Source organism: Thrips palmi, unplaced genomic scaffold, assembly GCF_012932325.1.
Source record: "Thrips palmi isolate BJ-2018 unplaced genomic scaffold, TpBJ-2018v1 HiC_scaffold_1, whole genome shotgun sequence".
Taxonomy (NCBI): Eukaryota; Metazoa; Arthropoda; class Insecta; order Thysanoptera; family Thripidae; genus Thrips; species Thrips palmi.
Genome location: NW_023144620.1, coordinates 3,367,764 through 3,386,253, shown reverse-complemented (window position 1 = coordinate 3,386,253; position 18,490 = coordinate 3,367,764). Strand labels below are relative to the sequence as shown.

The window sequence follows — 18,490 nt, the reverse complement described above, 5'->3', positions numbered from 1 at the left end:
CGACGTGTGCCGAGCGGTTCACACGAATCCGAGCACATTGTCTTTGTTGAGTAAATTTCCTAGTTTTGAGCTTTGCCGCTGTTCGTTCTTGGGTCCACCGTAGAGTGAGGCAGTAGCAGGGGTGTTAGGGACAGTAGTTTCTATTAGCATAGAATATTTTAATGTAGTACAAAAACAAAATCAATAACAATCAATAAAAATAATCTAAAAAAGTCCAACACTACATTTGACAGTTGTGTGGCCATCGGGGAAAGGGTGTAACGTCTTTTATGTTGGTGATGTTGAGTAAACATTGCAAATACCTTTCAAACCCCAGACCAAACCCACCAGTGCTAACATTGCCAAATCTACGCAAATCGGTGTACCACGACAGCGTCTCTTCCACTCCCAACTTCTTCATCCTGGAAGACAAGATCTGTGGATCATTTTCCCTGACACTTCCTCCACAAAGTTCACCAACAATTGGCACCAGAAGATCCAAAGCCTCCACCTGCAAAATAAAGAAATTTTTTATGTCCATTAAAAATTGACATAACATTTTAATTTAAATGTTATGAAACCATCCCCTACCATTGATCCATCTTTTGATGCTTTCATGTAAAAAGCCTTTAAATGGACTGGCCACTCAATGACAAATATTGGTCTATTTTTATTATGTTTAACAAGATAAAGCTCATGTTCTTTGGTAAGTCCATCTTCAAATTTAGGCATTGATTTGAATTTATTTTTAGAACTAGACAGGATGTCCATAGCTTCTCTGTAAGTCATGATGGTGTATGGTGAACTTGAAAGGAAAGTTTTCTGAATATTTTCTACATCTAAAGGATCAGCCTGCAAGAAAAATTATTAATAGAAATCATAAATAAAATCAAGATAAAAAGTCATCAAGCATTAAATTTTTTCTTTTAATCTTACCTCATACTCCACAACATCTCGTGCACTCTTTTTCTGTTGGATTTGAACATTTCTCACGGATTCTAAATCAGCCATACTTGAGTCTAACAAACATTGAGTTACATTTCTAAGCATCTTTTCAATGGTACTTATTACAGTTTCTATACTGTTGTTATATAGAATTTCTTCAGCTTCCAACATGTAAAATTCTGCTAAATGTAATCGTGATTTTGAATTTTCGGCCCTAAATGTTGGCCCGAATGTATAAACATGACTGAGACCCCTGAATAAAAGAAATTTTAGTTTTTAATGCTTGGAAATACATATGTGTCAACAGGAAAAAAATTGAGACAAAAAATACTGATGACGCACCTTACTGCAGCTTCTAGGTGCATCTGTCCAGACACGCTTAAATAAACTTTGGAATTAAAGAAAGCACACTCTTGAGATTGTCCTTCTTTAGCCATTTGCTTAAGGAGTTCCTGGTTGTTGGGTTTCACTGAGAAAACCTCTCCTGCACCTTCACAATCACTTGATGTAAGAATTGGTGCATTCACTTCGTAAAATCCTTCAGCATTCAAATGGTTACGAAACGCAGTGGCAGCATTGCTTCGTAATCTCAACACAGAGCTAAATAAATTAGTACGGGGACGGTACAGAAGTTTCTGACGGATGTATTCCATTGAATAAGTTTTCCTAGGGGCAAATGGGTAACCATCTTCAAGATTGCAAGGTCCGATCAGTTCCACAGATTCTGCCAACAGTTCTATTTGGCCTTTTTTTCCAAATGACTGGACGATCCCATCAACTTTAACAGATGCTCCAACATCAATCTGAGGCGGTACTTCGTTTGTTACAGCAATCTGAAGTTTTTCAGAAGAAGATCCATCGGAGACATCAATGAAGGTAACCAACTTCATTTTACGCTTTGACTTCACCCAACCCTGCAATCAAAATGAGAAACGAACTTGGATCAATAATATCATACTCTGAAATTTTTTTTAGAAATAAATTAAAGCATTACAAAAAAACATTTGTCATTCCAGACTGATATCTAACCTGTACCGTCATCCGACTTCCCACTGCTTTCGATTCTAACAGAGCAGCAATTTTTGTGAATGATCGACAATTTTGCCTCACACAAGAATTCATAAAGGCGGAGCATTTTCTTTGATGACAACGGCGAAGAAAACTCATTTTGATTTTGATTGAGTGAAATATATCCTCAGCGAATGAAGCTGTCCAATTTTATAGCAGACACTTCTGATCAAAACAAGCGCGTTGCGGTCTTACCAACCATACAACTTCAACATGCCTCTACCCACTTGTCTAAACGTCTGAACTCATTCGTCTGCAGGGTTGAAGTATAGTTGAAAAATCCTCAAAGAATAAATTATTTTGAATTTTTGCATTATCTTAGAGTTTGCAACGATTTGGCACCCGTCATGAGGCAAGAATGCTACTGCCATAAACACTCTGGTTGAGTGTGTGAAAACTGTCTTCAGACCAAGCCAACGCAGACGTCGGAAGAGAACGCGGTTGTGAAACAATGGAGGAAAACTGAAAAGTCCTCTGAGAATCGATCCTAGTAATGTGCTGTTCAAGACCAGATAGTGACGCTTTAAAAAGATTTTATTTGGAACCAAGTACTGCCGCTTTTGAAGCGAAATCCAATGCCTAAAATGAATGTGATTCCAAGTTGGTGAAGTGCTCCCAGTGCTGTGGCCTTCCAGGCGAAAATATGCCCAGAACCAAGCTTTTACGTGATAGCCTAGCGTAGGCTGTCTGTCGGCGACTGGTGTTAAAAGCCAGCTTACACATTTGCGGATATTCCAGTGTAAACATCAAACCAATTTTCTTCTAAAATGCGAGAGTAAGTTCTTTTCCATCGAAATCGGTCTGCTCACGCTGAAGGTCACGATAATATGGCTTTTGAGCGGTCTGTTTGTTGGTCCGCTCTGTCCGATGTAAACAGCCCGGCGTCGTGTGCTTGTACTTAAATGTAAACATGACCTTTTTTTTGAGGTATGGACCTACTCCAAATATGTTTAAGCAGTGCTCACGATTTAAATTGGTTAAGTAGAAGGGTTTGAAATGCACTGGGCGTCTGGAAGATCGCTAGGTAACCTTCACTGTTTACTTCCAGGGGTCCCCCAACACACCATGACATTTTCGTCTAATTGATTCATTTCTTCTACCCAGAGGTTCAATTATACGCTTTGCCTATTCTAGGTCACGTTTGCGACTGCAATATCTCGTTATTCAGCCCATCGTGATGAGTTTTGGTGCACCTTGACTAGTATAACCTCACTTAATTTGCATACCAATTAACTATTTTCATTCAAGTGCTTCTTATTGTCAAAGGTGTCTCCAGTGATGATTTAAAATGCAGCTCGAGCTCTTACTGGGCCTTACTTTTATTCCTGAGCATATTATCCCTTCAGTTGCTTGTCATTTGATAAAACTAAATAGCTAAAAAATAATTACATTTTCAGATAGACTTGCTAGGTGTTTTGTGGTGGTAAACAAATGGTGTGAGCTGATTTAATATATTATCTTTATGTTTCTTTGCAGGTGCTAGACTCTCAAACTGGCAAGTGACATGTCTGCGTCCGCGCAGGGTGAGGCTCATGCCCCCCCAGCAGCTCCGGGGGCAGAGCCCAACCCATATGTAAGTATTGTCGCACTGGCTGTCAGTTCTAATCATAAGACTATGCTCAGTTACATTCATGAATGTCTAAATGTGTTGTTATAAATATATGTAAATGAACATAGTAATGTATGGCCCACAATTGTCTAAGACTATGAGGGGTTAATGTACTTTTTCTCTCTGTTCAGGCGCGGTTGCCAGATTACCGACCAGACTTCACGGGGCTGCCTCCAGATCCAGAATTTTCAAAAGAACGAGAGGAGGTTCGCTGGGAACCAGGAATGGCTCTTGACGCTGACTTAATTATGTACTTGCGAGCTGCTCGCTCTATGGCTGCTTTTGCGGGAATGTGTGATGGAGGATCACCAGATGATGGATGTGTTGCTGCATCAAGAGATGATACCACCATCAATGCGCTGGATGTGCTCCATGACTCGGGCTATGATCCAGGAAAAGCACTGCAAGCCCTTGTGAAGTGTCCTGCACCAAGAGGAATTGACAAGAAGTGGTGTGAAGAAGAAACGGTATGACATATTTTAATTGCAATTATATTACTATTTCATCATGTCTAGTGTTGTGACTCAATTTATTGTATTTTCTTTTCCTTTAGAAACGATTTGTCAAGGGGCTCCGTCAGTTTGGCAAAAATTTCTTCAGGATACGGAAGGATCTGCTCCCTCACAAGGAAACTGTATGTGTTTTGTTTCATTTATTTTCAGTATCTTGTTTCTTGTTTTCACTTGTTTCAAGAATATTTTCTTTCTGTTTGTAGCCTGAACTAGTTGAATATTATTATTTGTGGAAAAAGACCCCTGGTGCCAACAATAATAGGCCACACAGACGGAGGAGAGCAGGTTCTCTACGCCGTGCCAGAACTACCCGAAGTACTCGTTCTGGAACTCCCAAGGAAGAGCAAGGTCAGAACTGTTTTATTTTCTTTTTCTTTTCCCTGAATAATTTCTAATGTTTGGACGGAGCTGCTCCCAAATTATCACCTCTGATGAAACTAATACCCTCCACTTTTCCATGATTGTTGTTGTTGTGCCTGTCCCAGCATTTGCTTACGCCAGGCTGGCATGGCTGACCTAGCTGCTTGCTAACAACAAACCTAACTTGTTTTGTTTGAGAAGCACGCAAGTCTTTGCATAATTGTCAAACCTTCAACTAACAACACCCCTGCATGCTGCTGCGAGGGAACCAATTTATTAATTAATTTAAGACAAAAAGAAAAAAACACAGCTGTTAAATTTGCCAATTTCTTTTAAATTTTTTTCTGAATAAGAGCATTTTAACATTTGTTTTGCACTTTTCCTACAATCTAATGCCATTATCTTCTCTGAGCATTTGTAAAAGAAGTCTTCGTTTGGTGTTTGAATAAAATGAAGTTAAATTTAAAAGCCTTTAATAAACAAAATATTTTATAATGTAGTGTTTAAGCTTGACCTCTTTCCATCCCTGCTAATTTTGCTTGCTTTTTGCTTTGCGCTTGTCACTTGATCATGGGACTCATGTTTATTGCTCCGGCAGTTGATGAGAGTGCCGGTGTTGTTGCAGCAGCAGGTGCACGGCCATCACCCAATCCCAAGGAGTCAGGTGAGTAAGACCCTTGTCTGTAGTGTAGTGCCCCTTCCTGTCCTGTGCCTGGAGATACAAGTGCAATTGCCCTGGCCATTTTTAAAAATGGGAATCTCAGGAGTTGGAATGGGAGATAGGAGCTGGATGACTCACAATCTCTTAAACAACACATTTTGAACTTTGGTTCCATGTTTTGTTTGTTCAGGTGATGAGAATTCTGGCAGTGAGGAAGAAAATGAAGAAGAGGATGATTCTGACTCAAGAGATCGAGAAAATTCTGATCAATGTCATCACTGCCTGCAACGTAAGTGTCGTAGTTTTGTAGATGACAGTCTTGCTGCAAATCTACTGTTTTCTTAATCTTTATATTCTGTTTCAGGAACCACAGATCTTGCTCCTGGTGGAACCAAGGATCGACCGTTGCTATGTGCAGATTGTCGGGCTCATTTGAAGAAGTCGGGAGAATTGCCCCCTTTGCCTCCCAAAGGGAATGGTGATAGTAATCGAAGTGATGCTCCATATTTATTTAGACCTGTTCAGACTGATAGTCCTGATGGTTCCCCTAGCCGCATGCGTACCAGAAACAAAAATGCTGCCACTGCCAATGAGGTTGGTACAGAAATGTCTTCTATTGCCACTTTCTCATGAGACAAACCTCTTATTTTTTTCTTGAATTTTAGACTGGTTCAAGGCCTGCCAGGCCTAAGAGGAGTGGAACATCCACTCCAGACAGTGAATTGGAGAAGAAAACAGGGTGTAAGAGTCCAGGAGCATCAAGCTCCAACTCTGGATCAGGTTCACCTAGCGATAAATCAAAGAAAAAGGTCATTACAGTTCTCACTCACTCCTTCCTTTCCTTACAAGAAATGGATGAAATGAATAAAATACCAAAGCATTTTGAATTCCTGAGTGCACTAATAAAGAAATTTATATCTTTTTAGAAACTGGAGACACCAACCAAAGGGAAGAAACGGCCACCCATTGATTTGGATGGAGATGAAGAAAAGGACTCCAAGCGGAAGAAAGGAGATAGACCAGAGGTACCTTTCCTTAAGTTTCTTTTGAAAACAAAAGATTATTTCAATTATGTGCATAATCTTCTACATAATGAATGTGTTCCCATACAGAGTCCTTCAGAGAGTCTCACCACTGATAGTGGGTCAGTGGCTGACGATGGCGACAATGACAATGAAGTGGAAGGGGGTGATTCAAACGCAGACATGACAGACAACAAGGCAGCGGTGAAACTAGATCCAGACAGCAAGGCTGGTATCAAACTAGAGGACGTGAAGCCTGTGGTCGGCGAGACTAAACCGGACCTTCCATTGAAAGTGGAAGACATGAAGGACGCAGCACTGCTCAATATTAAGAAGGAAGAGGGCCTGATTGGCTCCATGCCGCCCATGATGAATGTCGGCCTGACTGTGATGCCCGTGTCCACCTCCACCGACAACCACTTGTGCAAGGACGACCCGGCAGTGCCGATCAAGCTGGAGCCGGGAGTCAGCAGGCCAGAAGAAGGCCAAGTGCAGTTCACGATGCCAAACCCACTGCCCAATCCGAACTCACTGCCTGGGCCCAACTTACTGCCCGGCCACAACCCTCTGCCGGGGTCAATGCCTGGGCAGATGTCCGCACCCCACCCACAGGTATGCGATAGTGTAGTGAAGTGTCACTTGTCTCAGCGCTTTGTTGAACATCTAGATTTCTAACCTTTGTCTCTCTTTTGCAGGTGCCTGGTATGCTCCCTGGGTCCATTATTGGCCTATCCCTCGGCCCCCAAGGAACACAAATCAATGGGCAGACCAACCAACAAAACCAGAAATCAAGCCAGAACTCTCAAGGGCAACAGCAGCAACAACAACAGCAACAACAGCAGCAGACTCCTCAGCAATCGTCTCAACAGTCCGCCCAGCAGTCTGGCACGCCAAGCCAGAGCCCTCCCGGCGGACCATCCGGCCCGTCCGGCCCCTCTGGTCCGTCGGGCCCTCCTGGGCCTCCTGGGCCTCCCGGTCCACCAGGACCACCAGGACCCCCCGGACCTCAAGGCCCTCCTCCTGGCCAGGGCCCCACTCCAGCGTCTCCCCTGCAGCCGCAGCAAACTCCGTCCTCCCCCGGGCAGCCCGGGCAGCCCGGCCAAGCGGACAGCAAGACCGCGCCCACGTCCAACGGGCCGACCAGTGGGCAGGCCACGCCGGGGCAGTCGCCTGGCGAGACCAACACCAACGGCAAGGCCAACAGCCCCTCAGGGCAGCCCGGCACGCCGTCGTCGGGGGATGGCGACAAACCCTCTCTACCACCCACGCCCGGGCAGCAGACCAGCCCTGCACCCACTCAGGATGGCCCGGACGGCCAGACGTCCTCGCCAGACTCCGCCAAGCCCAGCGACGCGGAGAAGTCACCCTCGGACGAAAAGGAGAAGGGTCCGGCCAGTCACCCTGGTTCGCTGTCCGTTGGGGGTCCTCCCTCTGGGCCTCCGGGTCCGCCTGGACCTCCTGGGCCGCCAGGGCCTGCAGCGCCAGCAGGGCCAGCGGGGCTGGGCATGCCGCCAAGGCCTCCGCTCGGGTCCAACTTGCTGGGTATGCCTCCGGGAATGCCCCCGGGACTGCCTCCGGGAATGCCCCAGGGAATGCCTCCGGGGATGCCCCCAGGAATGCCTCCGGGGATGCCCCCGGGAATGCCTCCGGGAATGCCGCCTGGAATGCCACCTGGAATGCCACCAGGCATGCCGGGCGTGCCGCCGGGTGGACCTCCGGGCATGCCGCAGGGAATGGGTGCGCCTCCGGGCTACCCTTACCTTACGCCACAACAGCAGGCGCAGTACCAGCAGTACCTGCAGCAGCAGTGGGGCGGCGCCGGCCTGCTGTCTCAGGCGGGGCCGCCGAACTCGGCTACCGTGCCGACTTCGGCTCCGGCCACAGTCTCGGCCTCTGCCACTAGGAGCAGCACGCCGACGTCCGGCCCACAGTCCGCTCCCGGCACCCCTGGCGCGCCAACGCCTGGCACGCCCGGACACCCCGGCAGCACGCCCACTCCAGGCAGCATGGCCCCCAACGGCATCCCTCCCAGCCCCCTGCCCGGCCTGCCCGGCCTGCCGCCCAGCGGACTCCCTCCTGGCGCCATGCCTCCCATGCCTGCTGGCGGCCTCCCCCCTGGTCCCTTGCCGCAAGGCGCGCTACCCCCGGGGTCCCTGCCGCCAGGCGGCCTTCCCCCTGGCTCCTTGCCGCCCGGAGCCCTCCCCCCGGGCTTGCCCTCCAGCATGATGCCCGGCGCTTTGTCTGGTGCTGCCGGCCCCCAGTCCGAGCCACAGAACCTCAAGATAAAACAGGTAAACTTGACTTCACCGTCGTGTCCCCGCGGTAACTCGTTCCGTCTAACGCGCTCTGCTCTTCCGCCCTCACAGGAAATCACCACCCCCACCGAGCCCCTGCCACTCACGCCCATGACGGACCCGCTGCAGTCGCTCAAGGACGTCAAGGTGCCCGGCTACACGGGCCCCCCGCTGGCAACCCTGGACTCGATCAAGACGGAGCAGCCGGACCCACCGACTCACACCAGCGCCCCGCCGCCCAAGACGCCCCCCAACAAGCCGCGGTCCGTGACCCCGACGGACGCGTCGCGCCCCGTCAACACGCCGCCGTCGATGCCGCGCGCGCCGTCGACGCACACCCCACCGGTGCACCCGGCCAACCTGGCGGCCAACCCGCCCACGTCCATCCCCCAGCCCGTGATGCATCCGTCGCAGCAGCCGTCGCCGCTCAACCGCATCTCGCCCGGCCACCACCTCGCGCACCCGCACGCCTTCGTGGCGCCCATGCACCACCCGCACCACCTCATGTCGCCGCATCCTCTGCTGACCGCGGCCGCGCTGCACAGCGCCGGCGTGCCGCACCCCTACGCCCACGCGCACCCCTACGCCGGGTACGCGTACTCGTTCCCCTACGCGTACCCCATCCCGCAGCCCGTGCCGCCGCCGTCCAGGATGCACGAGCCGCCCAAGCCGCCCACGCCGCGTGACGGCTACCCGGACAGCGCCGCCATGCTCGGCGGCATGCAGAGGAGGGAGTCTGCCGCGGAGGAGGCGGCGGCCGCGGAGGCAGCGTCGGCGGCCCACCACCAGTCGCACGGCCACCACGGCCCGCAAGGCCCCCACGGCAAGATGCCCAGCCAGCACTCCAGCTCGCAGCACAAGACCAGCAACAAGCGACCCGCCAGCCCCGGCGGCCCGCCCACCTCGGGCTCGCACGTGTCGGGCTCCATGTCGCAGACGACGCAGTCCATGTCGACCAGCCACGGCGGCCACCACCCCCACCACCCGATGCACGCCTCGCCCAGCCCCGGCAACAAGATCCACCACCCGCTGCCGTCACACCTCCCCGCCCACCCCGGCCACCCAGGCCACCCTGGACACCCAGGCCATCCTGGCCACCCGGGCCACCCCGCCTTCTCGCCCATGGGGTCCTCCCTGGACGCCCTGCGCGCGCACGCCCAGGCCGCCGCCAACATGCAGCAGCAACAGCAGCACGGCGTGCACCGCCACGAGGACGGCCTCAAGGCCGAGGACGGGGACCACGGCGACGAGGACGAGGTGCCCAGCCCCACGCACATCCCCCGCGGCCCCAGCCCCGAGCCCAAGATCGAGGACGCCGAGTGCCACCGCAGCCAGAGCGCCATCTTCCTGCGCCACTGGAACCGCGGCGACTTCAACTCGTGCTGCCGGACGGACCTCACGTTCAAACCCGTACCTGACTCGAAGCTGGCGCGCAAGCGCGAGGAGAAGCTGAGGAAGCAGGCCGAGAAGGAGAGGGAAGAGAGAGAAAAGGCTGAGGCTCGGAAGAACGCGACCCCCGAGAAGCCGGACGGCAAGCCGCCCTCGCGAGGACCCATTGAGACCGTGACGCCCCCGTACGACAGGTTCGGTCCCCGGCCGGGCTATCCCGACACCCCCGCACTGCGGCAGCTCAGGTGGGTTTACGCTCCGCACTGATATGACATGTGTTTTCTCTTTTTCTCGCTGTTGACCGTCGCGTTCTTGTCTTGCAGTGAGTACGCCAGGCCGCATGCCGGCTTCTCTCCCGGGGCGCTTCAGCGGTCCGCCGCCCTGGGTATCCCTCCGCACTGCATGGACCCCCTGATGCAGTACCAACTCAACATGTACGCTCCTGGGGCACGTGAACGGTGAGGAACATTTTGAGTCGTTGGAAGTGCTTCCTGCGGCTCTGGGAGGATGTGGAATACTTACTTTCTGAAGTACTGTTTATCCTAACCGATTCTTTCATCGTTGAACAGAATGGAACTCGAGGAATTGGACCGTCAGAAACGGGAGAGAGAACTGAGAGAGTTGCGTGAGCGAGAATTAACTGACCGACTGAAGGAGGAAATGATGAAGAGTGCCGCAGCAGGAGCCGGCGGTCCCAGACACCCTGGCCAACTTGATCCCCATTGGCTAGAACTACATCGCCGGTACGTCTTCTGTGCTTCAAATCTTTCTAGGTATTTTTTGCATAATGTTCTCTAAACTTCACTAATTAAATTTGGCGCACTTCGATTGAACAGGTACACGGGTTTGGGAGCGGGCGGACCACCTCAGGGCCCTGCTTCGTTGCACCAGTTTGGTCTGTACCCACCCCAGGGACCAGGCGGCCTACCGAGTTCGCTCAGCAATAGTCTCAACCAGTTGGAGCGGGAGCGGCTGGAGAGGCTAGGTACTTGTTTGCATGGTTTTTGTCGCTGAAACTTGATAGACTTGAAGGGTAACTGCAATACTAGCCGTTTCCACTTTCTCTTTTCCTCTTTTGCTATTTACATTTTAGTCTTTTTGAAATTGTTCTGTTTCAAGCTTTGAAATTGCAATTTCAGTAATTGATCTTGAGTGTGCTTTCGTCTTTGATGCCTTTTGTGTGTATTTTTGTATCTGTATATTGCTCGTAGACTTTAGAGCCTTAGGAAGCATCACAGCAGGGACGAAGGAAATTGGAAGGGGGGGGGGGGGGAGGGAGGGAGGGTTTTTCTCCTAGCCATCGTTGGGGAGCTTTAATTTTTTTCGGGTGCTCTACGGCGTTACCGGGTGAGGCGCAATAAATTCAGTACTGAGTGAGTTGTGGTGGTGGTGTGCACAGGACTCCCCGGCCACGGCGGGGCTGGGCCACCGCCCCCGACCAGTTCAGGTTCCCCAGTGGGCCCCCAGGGCCCTCACCACCCGGCCCACCAGCACGGCCATCCCGGCCACCATCCCGGCCACCATCCCGGCCCCATGCACCCCGCCCTAGGCGCGCAACTGGAGGCTGTGGTGGCGGAGCGGCAGGCGGCTGAGAGGCTGGCCCTGGCCCAGGACCCCATGGTGCGCCTGCAGATGGCCGGCGTGACCATCTCGCCCGAGTACCACCACGCCCATGCTCACGCCCACGCCCACACACACTCACACGCTCACTCGCACACACACTCTCACGCGCACACGCACCTACACCTGCACCCCGGGCAGCAGGCGCATCAGGCGCAGCAGGCGCATCAGGCGCAGCAAGCTCAGCAGGAGGCCGCCGCGGCCGCCGCGGGATTCTCCCTGCCAGGTGAACAGCAGTGAACGGAACGGACGGCCGGGGTGCGGCGGCAACGGGGGCTGGGGTGGGGGTGATGTTTGCAAGGGCAGTCAGCATTCTGGGGTCGGTTTGGTGATACGATGTTCGAGCAGTGCTTGGGGGACCAGAGGGACGTGGTGACTGGCTTCTAAGCAGCGGTGGCCACCCTCTGGAAGAGGGGGCGCCTGCCTTTCGTTTCTTTTGCAAACGTAGCCACTCTGTGCATGGTAGGCTGCAAACTAGCCAGTGAATGGATTGTTTCGCTTGATCACGTGTCTTCGGTTTCTAATTGCGAGAGTGTAGCAGTAGTGTATAACATGATTTTATCAGTAGAACTTGACTTGATTTTATGTTGGATTCTATTCTTCTTTAGTCTAGTTGTATTAATTTTCATTCATTGTATTGTGTTAATTAACCAGTCCATTTTCCTGTTCTGTGACAATCCTCCCTAATTTTGCTTTCTGTTTTGTTGCATCCTCAGCAGTAGGTTATCCTCGGCCAGGGCTAATGCCGTCCCGTGAAGCCATGGGCATGCACCATCCAAGTGATCTACTCGGAAGACCTTATGCTGACCAACTAGTGCATCAGGTACTTCTCCTTTTAAATAACAAACTTATTTCATTTCTTTTCCTTTTTTGTCTGTTCCAAGTTTTATAAACGGCCTCTAATTCAATCCTTGTTCTCTAGCAGGTTGCTGCCCATGAACAGCTTCAAAGGCAACTGATGATGGAGAGAGAAAGATTTCCTCATCCATCCATACATGACGAGTACCTGAGGTGAAAGTCTTGCATTGTTATTTGATTAATATAATACTTACCAAGTGCATTTGATAAATTATGTGATCATGGTTTAGGCAACAACGTGAGCGCGAAATGAAAGTCCGACAATTAGAAGAGGCAGCTCGAGGTTCTCGCCAATGAGATTTGACTGTAAGTTCAGGGTTCCCTTTCCTTTTTTTTTTTTTTTTAATCCTTTCAAACATAGTTTTTTTTTTGCCTACTTTATATTTATATTCCTATCTCTTTCCAGGTTTAAAAATGAACTCCTGCAGTCAGTTGTACTGTATCTTTACAATCCCAGCTTGTGCGTGATCGCTCAACATATTTATAGTAATCTTTAATTAAAGCTTATATAGTTGCTTTTATATAAATCACATTATTTCTAGATCCTTTTTATCATAGCTGTGTACAGTGATTATGAATGTATCTGTATAACTATTTAATTTAATTAATTTTGAACATATGTGTGAGTACGTTGAAGTAAATTTTAAGACTAAGAGTATATAAACTAACATATTCATAGACTGGTGTACAAAAAGTGTAATCATGGTAAATAAGCTCTTATTGTATTTTATGACAATGGGACACAAATCCTTTTCCTTGCTATTGTGACATTTCTTTGCTTTCCTGTTATATCTGAGGTAAACTGCTGATTGTAATCATGTTCAAGATCTGCCATTTTATTGGTTATCTCTCAGTGTTTACCTATCTCTCTGTAAATCAGTATTGTGCTTGCCTCAGTTTTATCTTTGTCTGATTATTGCAGAGATTTTAACTGCATATCAGCACTGTAATGTTTTATTTAATGTTGTATTTTGTTTTTATTGCTAATGGCTCTGTTCTTCACAATTGTGAAGAATAAGACAGTTTGAGTTACTCAATCATGTTTAGTCAATTTGTCAAAATGTGTTCCTTTCTGTGTAAATGATGTACACACTCACTTCTTGGTGGTTACCTAAGATAGAATTTTCCCCCTGTTCAATGATTATTTAACTTATCTAATGTAAGAAACATCAATCATGTCAAACCAGTTACTGGGATGCAAGGGTTAACTAATGTTGTTACTCCTCTCTAACTGTGAGTGGATTTTTGTACTCTTAAAATGTCAGTGCTCGCATTGTTAAATCAAAACTTACCATGAAATGTTTTAAATGAAATCAGCTTTTTTTGTGGGCACTGTAAGACTGTGAGCTTGATAGTTCCTGTTTTAGCAGATCAGATGTCCTGATGGAGAATATACGCACATTTTCTTTTTGGTTTTGTGGTCACAGGCGAATTGTTTTCTTTATTATTTATGTTTTTATACTATTTTCTTTTGCTGGCGGGCCAGCATTCCTCTTTAAATTATACACAACTCATCAGAAGAATAAACCCAAGAAAGCCTTGATCTCTCGCATGAGTGCTAAGAATGTGAGTTACTGTGTATGATTGTGTGTATGTTTGTGTTTGCTATGTGTGTGTGTGTGTTATCCTGCTCACTGCTGTGTTGTGGAGATGTGTGTCATATCATGAGCCCACTCTTGTTAGCTTTTTCCATACTATCACTTGAATCTTTCCTGTCGCTTGCACTATTTGACAATTGTTATATTCCTAGACGTAAGGAAATAATGTGACGTTGGCTGAATTAACTTCTCTTCCGCCAAATTATTCAAGACATAGACTATTTTGTTTTAAGACTGTTATTTCTAGTGCAAGAGGGTCCTCTTGCGTTGTGTGCATCACTATGTGTTCTTTAAGAAATTTGGTCAGCTTCTCCGGCGGTGAGGTAAACAGCATTGAACAAAGCCACGTTCATGTGTATATATTTGCAGATCTTGTAAATATCTAGAGTGGGCTCGCTGACACAATCGACACCTAGCAGCTGACTGATGGACACCAGGCATAGAGGTACTGGATCAGCAGTGCTGATGGCATTCTTTGTTCTGTATTTTAGCAGTATGGGGCATTGTGGACCTAGTACTTCATTATCTGGTTGATGGACTGATTGTATTTTTCTTACCGAGTGACAGGCATACCACCTGAAGTCTGTCATTTCGGCAGCCATCCCAGTGTTGGTGTTTTTTTAGATAATAAACATTCTTCTCTCTGGGTGTCAACTTGATGTATTTTTTTAAATCACCTCTCCTTATTAATACAAAAGGTACCAACATTTTTTCTGCTTTAAGTTTTTATTGTCATGTTTCAACAACATTTCATATGTTTTTATTTTAATTTTGGTTTGGCTGCTAGACAGAATGTGCATATTTTTATTCCGGAGCGTGATGCAAGGGCTGCAGAACAGGTGACAGCTCCTGCAACATTACATTTTGAGTAAATGTCCTTTGGTTGGCATCAGAGGTCTAAACAAAAATGTCGCAATCTCATCTTACCTGGAAGGTGCAATTGCGTGTTAAGGTGGGCGATGTAAGATGTTGCAAGTCGAAGTGTTTCAATTTTGGAAAGCTTTCGATCTTCAGGTTCTGTTGGGATGAGAGCCCGTAACGAGCAGAATGCTTCATTCACACTGCAGGGGAAAAACCGTTGTTCAGCAGGATACAAATTGAAACCTTTAGAGTGAGCACTATTATTGTTTTTGGTAATTACCTATGCGTGCGGTCCCTCTCGCGCGCGTTGGCCTGGTTGCGGTGGCTTGGGTCGGCGCTGTCGCGGTGCCGTTGCTGCGGCCGCTTCCTGGCTGAGCTGGCGGAGCTGGAGCCCATCTCGGCCTCGGTCACCAGGAGGGCGTGCAGGGCGTGCAGGACATAACCGGCAGCGCGTATCGGCACCCCGTCCGCCCAGGCGTCGTCCTGGCGCGGCGGCGGGCGCGATCTGGTGGCACTGCAACCCGTTCCCGATGCTGTCAGTGAGGACGAGGACCGCAAGGACCCAGCCCCGGCCCCATATCCACATCTACATCCGGACTCGGGGCGGGGGAAGGGAACGCCAACTGCGAACTGCAGCGGCCGCGGCGCGGCGTGGCATGGGCGACGGCCGGCCGAGAGGCGGGGCGGGGCGGGGCAATCGCTCTGATGAGGCGGTCGCAGTAAATGAGGCTCGGAGAAATGAGCAGCCGTCTCGCCTCGGCTGCCTCGGCAAAGGAAGGGGTCGGGTCGCTGCGGTATTGCTGCAGTGGCCAGCGGCAGCTCGTCAGCTCGTCTGTGTGTTAACGCCTCAACGCCAGGCGGAGGCTAGCGGAGGCGGGCTGGGGCTGGGCCGGCGTCCCGACGCAGCCACCCCCACTCCAGGGCGGCGGCGGCGCGCGCCTCCCGAGGGAATGACTCCCACTTCCCTCCCCTCCTGGATCCCTTTGGTACACACTCAATATTTTCTACCCGCCTTTCGGCATTGTATTTTTCTCCTTCTAAAAATGTTGGGTGGTGGTGAGGTCGAAAGCAAAGTCTGATTTTGCAGAAAAATTGATTCTTTATTTCCTGCCAGTTCATATAAAGTACACGTGTGACACACTGAGCATTGCCAAATGGTGATACACAGTTAGGCAAGTTCCCCCCATAATAACATGAAATACCCCTGGTTTTCCGAGACCACTATAGCCTTGTTTTCTCTAGTTCTACTAGTAATCAGTCATTCAGCGGTGAAATGCGACATGTTTTGCAATGATTCTAATATAGCCTGCAAACAGAGCAGATTATAAAAATCTGTTTTAAAAAAGATCATAAAGTGAATTTTGAGGACACAGCACATTGGGATGGGACCACAACACAAACACACTGAAGCCCAGAAAAGCATATATGACACCTATGGAATGATACTCCAATTGCCTCAGAAGGGCTCAAGAAATTCACAAATTAAGAATGAAATACAAAGCTTGAATGTAGTGTTCCTACAATAAATTCTTTAACAAAAAGAACAATGCTAATTGAGACGTCTGATCCCAGAACAAGTAACAGACCAACTAATATAAAATCAAAGCAAGAATAAAATACATAAAACATATACTGTATAACAGAAACAGTGTTATCTAAAAGACCAAATACTGATTGTACATAAAACACACTTAGTCAAAATGGGATGCACAGCTCTCAGCAAACAAACAAAACAAAGGAAAAAAATACAGCCATGGAGTTAAAAATAACCATGATATATAAAAAAAATTATATTGGGCTAATATACAGTTTTAGTAGCAGCAGACCATTTTTATCACCCACAGGAAAAAAATGTTGCTTTGCCTGAGCTAAATCAGGGTAAGCTGTGGAGATCGTGTTCAGTGTAACACTGTTCAGTTCTTGTAAATACTTCATCTGCCACAAGCAGCATTTTTGGTAAAACATCTAGGGCACGTTGGATGCAAGCTTCATTGCTTCCACAGACCTTGGCAAAAAAACACAAAAAGTGGTCAATTTTTATTAAAAAAAAAATTAATTATGGAACTTTTAATGTATATTATACCTTTATGAGGAGATCTTGACGAGTGGGTAGGGCATACATTGCTACAGTTGCTCCCTTGCGGACAAGCCAAGGATGGTGTTTGGCAAGAGTAGCAGTGTAAGCTTCACTACCTGCAGCATAAGTACTATCTGAGTCTGAAAGCTCTCCCACTCGTTTGAGAAACAATTTAATAAAGTCTGAAACGTATAAAAAAAATTCAATGTCAAGGGCGCACAAATAAGGTGTCAGTTTTAATTAACTCCATATCGAAAATCATACCTAGTCCTCGGTGAAGACGTAGTAAGGTGCGGGAACCAGAGACGTAATCCTTTTTCTTTAATAGGTTCTCCCCTTTTTCATATATTATCATTTTCTTCACAGAAGTGAAGTGGTGTCCATCAGACGAGTTGGAGAGGTCTTCCAAAATATCAATTTTGGATTTTACATCAGATCCAACAAAAGAAAACACAGTTCCCATGAGCTGAAAAAATCTGGAACACAAACACGTCATTGACTAAGAAACAGTTTTCCTTACACAATTGCTGACATGGGTTCCAGCATGAATGACAATATTTATCAAAGAGAGATAAGGATAGGAAACGGCCCCGTCCAACAATTCTAAACCCAAATATTGACTGTTCTCATGAATGAGGCAAGTCGTTACATCCTTAACCTCAACAAAAAGTTGGACACATGCATAAAGTCAGCGTGAAACTGTGCTGAGGTTTCAAGTAAGAGTCTCTCACATACACAGATTATTGACTCACTTGAAAAGCTCCTTGTAGGCGGTGAGGTAATGCTGGAGGTCAACATCCTCGTCCTCCACCAGAGCAGAAGCAAAACCGTCGTGAACCAGACGGAAATCGAAAGGCAATTCGGTGCTCGGTGACTCGGCCATGACAGCAGGTGCGAAGGTGGAGTAGGCAGGGGTCGTTATCGCAGCGAGTGTTCTACGGCAAAGGCAAATATCATGACTGTTGACTGCTGATAGCCGATTTAGGGTTACGCCGTCAAAGTGTCAAGTGCAAACAAAGCAGAAACCACTGCACTGCCACTGCCCCTTCCCTCCCCCCACCACCATGGGCTGCCAGTGCTGCCAGCGCAGCGACACCACAGACAGGTGAGATGCGCGCGTTAATCGGGTCGCGGGGAAGCCTCGGGCTTGTCCGAGCCTACCCGGTTGGCCCAGTTTTACATACGACCTGAGGCGCGCTCGGCCTCGGTGCCGCGGGAAGCAGACGCGTCGCTCCCTGGCGTGGTGCATGGCGTGCGGAGTGGTGGTCGTCTGCCGTGGCGCGGCGGGGAAGCAAGTTCGACTGGTGCACTGGTGGTGCACTGAAGGGTTGGCCGACAGATTCTCACATGACCAGCAGGCACAGCCCGCACAGCAGCAGTTGCTGCAGGCGACTCATCCTGACTTGCAGTGCTCGCGGCGTGGCGTCGCCGCGTCCGACATGCACTGGCTGGAGCCTCTTCTGGTGGCATCGCTGTGGCTGCAGGTCTGTCAGCTGGTCTGGTCCAGCGGCTGCGTCCGCTTATCGCTGGTGCAGGCTGCAGGCCCCGGCGAGGCGAGCGACCCGCACCGGGATGCGACGCGCATTGCGGGGCCGAGGGGGAGGGAGACGCCCTTGCCGAAAAACGGCCGGGGCGCT

The 18,490-nt window shown here is 49.0% G+C and overlaps 4 protein-coding genes across 14 annotated transcripts; 1 reads left to right on the top strand and 3 right to left on the bottom strand.

Moving 5' to 3' along the window:
- Positions 1-137: 137 nt before the first annotated feature.
- Positions 138-2,196, bottom strand: LOC117644820 (probable asparagine--tRNA ligase, mitochondrial). The gene is made up of 5 exons (XM_034384462.1): positions 1,954-2,196; positions 1,267-1,838; positions 916-1,177; positions 571-831; positions 138-490 (listed from the first exon to the last, which is right to left on the bottom strand). Exons 1-5 carry the CDS (start codon positions 2,089-2,091, stop codon positions 221-223), a joined length of 1,503 nt encoding a protein of 500 aa, XP_034240353.1. The 5' UTR covers positions 2,092-2,196; the 3' UTR covers positions 138-220.
- A 189-nt stretch (positions 2,197-2,385) lies between these two features.
- On the top strand, positions 2,386-14,569 carry LOC117644743 (arginine-glutamic acid dipeptide repeats protein-like). Of its 11 annotated transcripts, none has more exons than XM_034384397.1 (21): positions 2,386-2,767; positions 3,469-3,565; positions 3,733-4,068; positions 4,155-4,235; positions 4,317-4,461; positions 5,102-5,137; positions 5,325-5,423; positions 5,499-5,728; positions 5,800-5,943; positions 6,061-6,159; positions 6,247-6,768; positions 6,852-8,447; positions 8,523-10,084; positions 10,163-10,297; positions 10,409-10,582; positions 10,676-10,824; positions 11,239-11,685; positions 12,176-12,282; positions 12,382-12,470; positions 12,548-12,623; positions 12,724-14,569. In XM_034384397.1, exons 2-20 carry the CDS (start codon positions 3,497-3,499, stop codon positions 12,612-12,614), a joined length of 6,087 nt encoding a protein of 2,028 aa, XP_034240288.1. In that variant the 5' UTR covers positions 2,386-2,767; positions 3,469-3,496; the 3' UTR covers positions 12,615-12,623; positions 12,724-14,569. The 11 variants fall into 11 exon arrangements, with proteins under 11 accessions (XP_034240288.1, XP_034240281.1, XP_034240273.1 ...); XM_034384390.1 differs by having other exon boundaries at positions 5,099-5,137; XM_034384382.1 differs by having other exon boundaries at positions 5,072-5,137; positions 12,179-12,282; positions 12,385-12,470.
- LOC117644836 (transcription factor 15-like) lies at positions 14,565-15,414 on the bottom strand. The gene is made up of 3 exons (XM_034384486.1): positions 15,057-15,414; positions 14,843-14,976; positions 14,565-14,764 (listed from the first exon to the last, which is right to left on the bottom strand). Exons 1-3 carry the CDS (start codon positions 15,170-15,172, stop codon positions 14,676-14,678), a joined length of 339 nt encoding a protein of 112 aa, XP_034240377.1. The 5' UTR covers positions 15,173-15,414; the 3' UTR covers positions 14,565-14,675.
- A 441-nt stretch (positions 15,415-15,855) lies between these two features.
- LOC117644828 (ceramide-1-phosphate transfer protein) lies at positions 15,856-17,909 on the bottom strand. The gene is made up of 4 exons (XM_034384474.1): positions 17,606-17,909; positions 17,118-17,329; positions 16,860-17,035; positions 15,856-16,781 (listed from the first exon to the last, which is right to left on the bottom strand). Exons 1-4 carry the CDS (start codon positions 17,734-17,736, stop codon positions 16,650-16,652), a joined length of 651 nt encoding a protein of 216 aa, XP_034240365.1. The 5' UTR covers positions 17,737-17,909; the 3' UTR covers positions 15,856-16,649.
- Positions 17,910-18,490: the final 581 nt, after the last annotated feature.